At 34.3% G+C, this 7163-nt stretch overlaps 1 protein-coding gene across 2 annotated transcripts in view; it reads left to right on the forward strand.

Annotated features, from left to right (window-relative positions):
* The window catches only part of LOC107725869 (SH3 domain-containing kinase-binding protein 1-like), a 64258-nt gene that overhangs the window by 51951 nt on the left and 5144 nt on the right, over window positions 1-7163 (forward strand). The window contains exons 7-14 of one of the 2 annotated variants that reach the window (XM_016535273.1): window positions 509-584; window positions 709-803; window positions 1068-1169; window positions 1537-1588; window positions 3647-3718; window positions 3997-4156; window positions 5248-5321; window positions 5564-5673. In XM_016535273.1, the coding sequence (XP_016390759.1) occupies window positions 509-584; window positions 709-803; window positions 1068-1169; window positions 1537-1588; window positions 3647-3718; window positions 3997-4156; window positions 5248-5321; window positions 5564-5673 (741 nt within the window). The remainder of the gene's footprint in view (window positions 1-508; window positions 585-708; window positions 804-1067; window positions 1170-1536; window positions 1589-3646; window positions 3719-3996; window positions 4157-5247; window positions 5322-5563; window positions 5674-7163) is intronic. The other variant, XM_016535274.1, reaches the window with a different exon arrangement.

A 7163-nucleotide genomic window follows, 5' to 3' on the forward strand; every position in this document is an offset into this window, starting at 1 on the left:
GTTTGTATATATATATATATATATATATATATATATATATATACTGTAATAGTATGTATGAAATGTCATGAAATAAATATAAATTTATATTTTTTACACTACTGTTCAAAAGTTTACTCAATATTTGTTTCAAATAAATGCTACTCTATTAAAATTTCTATTCACCAAAGAATCTATTATATTCATAAAAATATGAAGGAGCACAACTGTTTTCAGCATTGATAATAATAAGAAATGATTCTTAAGTAGCAAATCAACATATTACAATGATTTCTGAAGAATCAGATTTGCATTCAAGGAATAAATGACATTTTAAAATATATTACATAGAAAACAGTTATTTTAAATTGTAATATAATTTCACAATATTACTTTTTAATTTTTTAATATTACCTTTTTATGTTTTTTTTTTGTTTTTGTTTTTTCATGTTACTGACCCTAAACTTTTGAACCGTAGTGCTTATAAATTATCATTGTAGTGTTTTACAAAGTATTTGATTCTCCGTAGCCTCAAATGGTGAAGAAAGTCGCTCCAGCTGTTGCCCAGGAAACCATGAAGGCGGAGCCTGAGAGTAAGGCCAAAGGTAAAAGGATTAGATCACACCTGTGCTGTGGATTATTTAAATGCTTAAATTGTTTATGTAGTCAAATTGTATGCAGATACGACAATTGGTTCTTGATGTGACATTGTGAAAATTCAAATTACAGCAAAGGAGTTTTGCAAAGTAATTTTCCCGTACGAAGGTCAGAACGAAGATGAGCTGTCAATCAAAGAGGGAGACATCGTTACGATTGTCAATAAGGTGAGTTTGGTGATTACAACTCAAAAATTGTACTAAAAAATACAAAGTAAAATGTTAAATAATTATATTTTCATTTTTAATGAAAGAAGTGAAATCTCATTGATCCAAAAATCCTCTCCAGATAACTTTACAGTATACTATACATCAAATATATTCTAATTGCAATTTACGCTTTCAACGTGGTTGAACAAATTGTTACTGACATCACGTCTGGCCTTTTTAGAACAAAAATAGACTGATTAAATGTGTTTTCGCTGTGTGTAGGAGTGTGCAGACGCTGGTTGGTGGCTTGGAGAGCTAAACGGCAAACAGGGAGTGTTTCCAGACAACTTTGTGAAGTTATTCATTCCTGAGGTAGAAAAAGAGGTGAGATCTTCTTGTTTGTCTCTCACTGACACACTTCAACTGTTTCCAACGGGGAGCTCCCATCCTTATGACAGCGGGCCTCAGTCTCTGAGTGAAGGCAGAGCTGTGGTGAAACACACACACACACACACACACACACGCTCCCCTCTGCCCTGTACCTTTGACTCCCTCTTCACCCTTTGCCTGATGTAGCAGCATGTCCTTTGATGTTTTAGTGCTGTTTGGCCTGAAGGGATTGTGTTTTTAATAGGACAAATGTGTATGGCTAACTGTATGTGTTTTAGTATGAGTTGAACTGTGTTTTAATGAGTGCTTGTGGGTGTTTTAATAGGTGTACTGTTTGTTTTAACTGTGTCTGTGCTTACAGAGGCCTAAGAAACCTCCTCCACCTGCAGCACCAACAACTAAACAGATCACAGGTAACAAATTCTTCTTCTTTCCTTTTCTTTCTGCATTTTTTCTTTAATTCCTCTCAGTATGTAAGCTTACATGCCCATCTGTGACTGTTTGATTTGATTGGTTTGTTTACATATGGTGATATACACTACCGTTCAAAAGTTTGGGATCAGAAAGATTTGTAATGTTTTTAAAGAAGTCTCTTATGCTCATCAAAGTTGCATTTATTTGATCAAAAATACCGAAAAAAATATAATGAAATATTATTGCAATTTAAAATAATGGTTTATGTTAATATTAATATTATATTATAATTTATTATATATTAAATATTCATGTCTTCTCAAATGAAGACAAATCTATCAGCTGTCTGTTTAATGATCATTGGAATATATTCTCTGTGAATATGTGTAGGTGCAACCAGATTACCCAAAAAGCTCTTAAAATATAAATAGACAAGAGTTCTTCAAAGCTTCCCTTCAGAGGTTTTGAAACTCTGCCCACATAATCTTCGTACTGACGTACCATGAAATGGGACTGAGAGACAAAGAGGGAACGCAGAGATCACTCAGTAGTTCTGTTTCCAACACTGGTATATGGAAAAATGGTAGACATATTTATGTATGACTGTTTTTGCATTATCAGTTTGTATGCGAGTTAACATGGTTAAAATTGAGTGTTTATGTAATTTCAGTGATGTGCTTGCAATTGAATTGTTTAATTTGGTGCAAAAGTCTAAGCCCACTAATGAAAATACTTCTGTTTCCATCACAAATTACATTATCAGCATTATAATTTGAGTAAATGTTGAATTGTAGCATACTAACTAGAGCTGTCAAATTGATTAATCGCAATTAATAACATCCAAAATAACAGTTTGTGTTCACATAATATATGTGTATGTACTGTGTGTATTTAAATATATAAATACACACACGTGTGTATATATTTAAGAAATATATATGTTTCATTATATATTCATTTTTATATGATTTTTATTATATATAAATATATATTGCATATATTTCATAAATATATGCATGTATGTGCGTGTAATTAATCGATTTGACAGCCATCTCAGCCATGTAAAACAATTATGTAATCATGTTTCAAGTAATGTATAATATAATATCATAGTTTTTTAAAACCTCTTTTAAACTGTATTGCATTGTGGGATACAGTGGATATGTCAAGCTGTATCAAAAAACATTTTTCAAGTATTAAAACCTGATGATTATATTCTCCAGCATGATTTTAGATTATCCCAAAAATATCTGAAAGAACACCTGATTATCTGTACTAAGAACCACTTGGTCAATAAATAAATAATAATAATATAATAATAATAATAATAAAAATAAAAATCCATTAGTGGCCTATAAACAGTGCAGAATCTTAAGTATCATTCTTGGTGTGAACAGGGCTTTAGAGGCCTTTTTTCTATTCTTTTTTTATTCTATCTACTTTTTTTGTTTTATATGTGTGTGTGCGTGCATGCATGCGCATATATATATATATATATATATATAACACACACGTGTGTATATATTTAAGAAATATATATGTTTCATTATATATTCATTTTTATATGATTTTTATTATATATAAATATATATTGCATATATTTCATAAATATATGCATGTATGTGCGTGTATTTATCTAAGAAATATACTGTATATTCTAGTGCTGCCAAACGATTAATCGTGATTAATCGCATACAATATAAAACTTTTTTTTACCTAATAAATGAGTGTGTACTGTGTATATTATGTATATATAATTACAAACACATGCACGTATATATTTAAGAAAAATATGTTATGTTTATATATTAAATATATTTATATAATAATAATATAATAATAATAATAATAAAAATAAAAATCCATTAGTGGCCTATAAACAGTGCAGAATCTTAAGTATTTTTCTTCATTTTATATTATAATGTTTGTTTTACAGATGTTCAGTGTGGTCTCATACCCTACATTTTGACATGTTTCTGTGTCACTTTAGCTGAAAGCTTAAGTAATGAGTCAGCTGTGCCCCGTTGAACCCTCATATTATGTGTATTGATCCCCAGACAAAAAGACAGAGGCTAAAAAAGTTCCACCGGAGCGGCCTGAATCTCTCCCACACAGAGCTGAGGAAAAAGGTAGGTAACGTCTCTCTCAACTGTTTTAATTTGCTTTGGTCAACTCTAATTCTGTGACTCTGACCTTCTACTACAGCAAAACCTATAGCTCTGTGCTGCCCTTCTCTAAAAGGGTTACTGCTTGTGTGTTTTCAAAGACTTCTTGTTTCTCTGAAGTAAACTAAAAAATGTTGGAATAACATTTTCCCTCTCTGCTTTAACAAACCCTCTCTTAGTTTCCTGTAAACAAACTTGTATGACTTTTTATGCCCTTTAATAAAGATGATGATTACATGTAGGTGAGGAGTGGAAGCTGGGTGAGATTGCAAAGCCGTCCCTCCCAGTTGTCCTCCCAAAGAAGCCTCTCCCCCCGAAGAACAACAACTCATTGAATCGACCGTCATCCCTGCCACCCAAACGCCCAGACAGACCCGAGAGACCAGCAGTGCCCAATATACCGTCAGTCTCACACTCAAACAAACACGTATCAGCATCACTAGATACACAGATGTACAGAACACACACATTCACAAAGTAGCAGGATTTTCAGCCCATTATATACAACTATAAAAAGATACAAAATATCTATAATAATGGTGAATTACTTCTTTTTGAATGTTTTGTGAGGTGTTTTTGGAGACTTCTGGTTGATACAAGTGATTGTAAACGTTATACTGCCCCCTAGTGATTGTTCTTCAAAAGTGCATTTTCCAGCCATGATTCATTTATTCATAAGCTAAAAGTGTCTAATAATAGCAGGGTAATTGAGATAGCAGAGATAGCAATTACCTCATAATATGATCACATAATCACACCATGATTAAATAAACCATGATGCATCATGATATCTTATCAAAGTATCAGATGATATCATTCATTTTTTATAGATAAATACAGAACAGATTTTATCTGGAACAAAAAAGCTGATCTCAATTAGTGTGATAAACAGACTTTTAACAGATAAATGTACACTAAATAATTAATAAAAATGACACCCTATTTTACATGACTGAATCTCAGAACAGTGACGTAATTTAATTTCGGAATTGATTCATTTAGAACCATCCAAACATCATCTGTGCAGTAAATCCCAATGATTCAGTGACTCATTTTGTTTTGTCAACTGATTCATTTAAAACCATTCAAGCAACTTCTATGCAGTCATTCCAATGAATCAGTGAGTCATTTAGTTTTTTTAATGGATTCCTTTAGAATCATCTGAACAGCATCTGTGTAGCAAATGGATTAATTTGGAACCGAACCAAATAACTTCTGTGCAGTGAAACAATGAATCATTTAATTTTTCAATTGATTTATTTAGAACCATCAAAACAATTTATTTGCAATGATTCCAATTAATAAGTGAATTATTTCATTTTGTGTAGATTCATTTAAAACCTTCCGAATAAACCTATTCACTAGAATGAATCAGACTTCCAGTTCTACATATTAGAAATCCTCACCATCTCGTATCACATTATTTCTCAATACATTTGCTCTGTTTTCATGTTTTAATAAAGCTCATTCTGGTTTAAATCTCTTTTGCACAGGTGTGACAGTCCGAAGTCTGACGGCAGTGGTGTGGCAGCTGACAGAGGCTCTGCAGACAAATCCGTAGATATCGGTGAGTCCCTGTCCAGAGCTGCATTTCAATCCACAATAACCCTTTCATGACTAATAAGGCTTCTAATAATCTATATCTAATCAAATTACAACAGCTCTCTGTCCATCTCACTTCATTCACTTCCATTCTGGAGATGTGCGATTACAGTCTGGCGTTTTTTCCTGTGTTCGTGATTCATATGCATGTGATATATATGTGGTCCTGTGTGTTTATGTTTGTGATTGTGTGACGCTCGGCTGAAGATGTAGAAGACTTCGACACCATCGTCTCATCCACAGAGAAGCTGAACCACCCGACCGCATCACGGCCCCGTGTAATGGACCGACGGCCACGATCGCAGATCTTCACGTCTGTGAGTATACCAGATACTATTTTATTTCATTTTATTTTATTATATTTAATTTTTTTATTTTGAAGATTTAACAATTTTGTTATATTTTTGCAATATTTATTAGTTTTTTTAAAGGGGTCATATGATGCTGCTAAAAAGAACATTATTTTGTGTATTTGGTGTAATGAAATGTGTTTATGCGGTTTAAAGTAAAAAAAAAACATTATTTTCCACATACTGTACATTATTGTTTCTCCTCTATGCCCCGCCTTTTTGAAACGCGTCGATTTTTACAAAACTAATCGGTCTGAAAAGCGAGGTGTGCTCTGATTAGCCAGCTATCCAGTGCGTTGTGATTGACCGAATACCTCAAGCGTGAGACGGAAATGTTACGCCCCTCACATACTGTTGATGCCGTGTCAGGCCGGAGCGACGAGACATAAACATGAAAACCCATTACAAATTTGTTTGCATCCAGTGGGGACATAATTACTGATTATAATGACTTATACTGTTGTTTTACGCGTTGCGTTGCATTGCGCCGCGTAAACATAAAACCATGTCTGCATTTGTGATAAGAGAAATGACAAACAACAAGTGCTAACGTTAATCCACACTGCCCAAAACTCGCGTTTGAATCATCAGTGGCAAATCCTTTAAATGAAAACGTACTTACGTGAGTCAGAACTGCCGGCATTTTAGTCTAACGTAACTCACCCAGGATCAGTAAACAGTCCTCCATAAAATGTGCTGCACACATCTGAATATTTGGGTTGAACTGTTCTGGAACAGTGTTGTAAATACAACTTAACCACTGATTTGTAGTCGTGTCCTCTTTTGGAAGACCAAACAAAGTAGTTTCGCTTTCACAACGAAAAACACAGCGGCCTAGCGTGAGCGAAAGCCCCGGCTTAGCCTGAGCTGAAGCCGGGCAAGAGTGAGCTGAGGCGGCAGGGTCGAGAACGGTGCGCCTGGGCTGGACTCCGCTTCGTCCATGGTGAAAGTTGATGTATTCCCTCAGCGACCAGCACAGATCAGCTCTAGGCATGACGAAGCGGATATCATCCTCTTTTGGAAGACCAAAGTAGCTTCGCTTTCACAACGAAGCACACAGCGTCTTCAGGACATGGAGGCAGCGGCAACAATACTACAGTGAGAATAAAAGTTACGCCTTCTTTCTTTGCGTGAACATTTGGGCGGCGTTATGCAAATCTTCCCACATAGTGACGTAGATATGTGGGGGCGTGTTCGAACGAGCCGTTTTAGGGAGGTGTGGCTAACTCTTAACTTTTATAAAGAATATCTCTTTGGATTTGAGACTTTAGTCTTTGCAACTTTACAGATCTTCTTTATGCACCAAGAGCTTGTAACACTCCAAAGAGAAAGGAAAAAATAAAATCGCATCATATGACCCCTTTAAAAATATCTGTATGGCATTATATTCTGCAGTTTTTCCCTGTTGTACCGAATATCTATACTTTTCAAATTATCATATCGAAGTTAGAAATTCA

Source organism: Sinocyclocheilus rhinocerous, unplaced genomic scaffold (genome assembly GCF_001515625.1).
Source record: "Sinocyclocheilus rhinocerous isolate Xijiao unplaced genomic scaffold, SAMN03320098_v1.1 scaffold1508, whole genome shotgun sequence".
In the NCBI taxonomy this organism is placed as follows: domain Eukaryota; kingdom Metazoa; phylum Chordata; class Actinopteri; order Cypriniformes; family Cyprinidae; genus Sinocyclocheilus; species Sinocyclocheilus rhinocerous.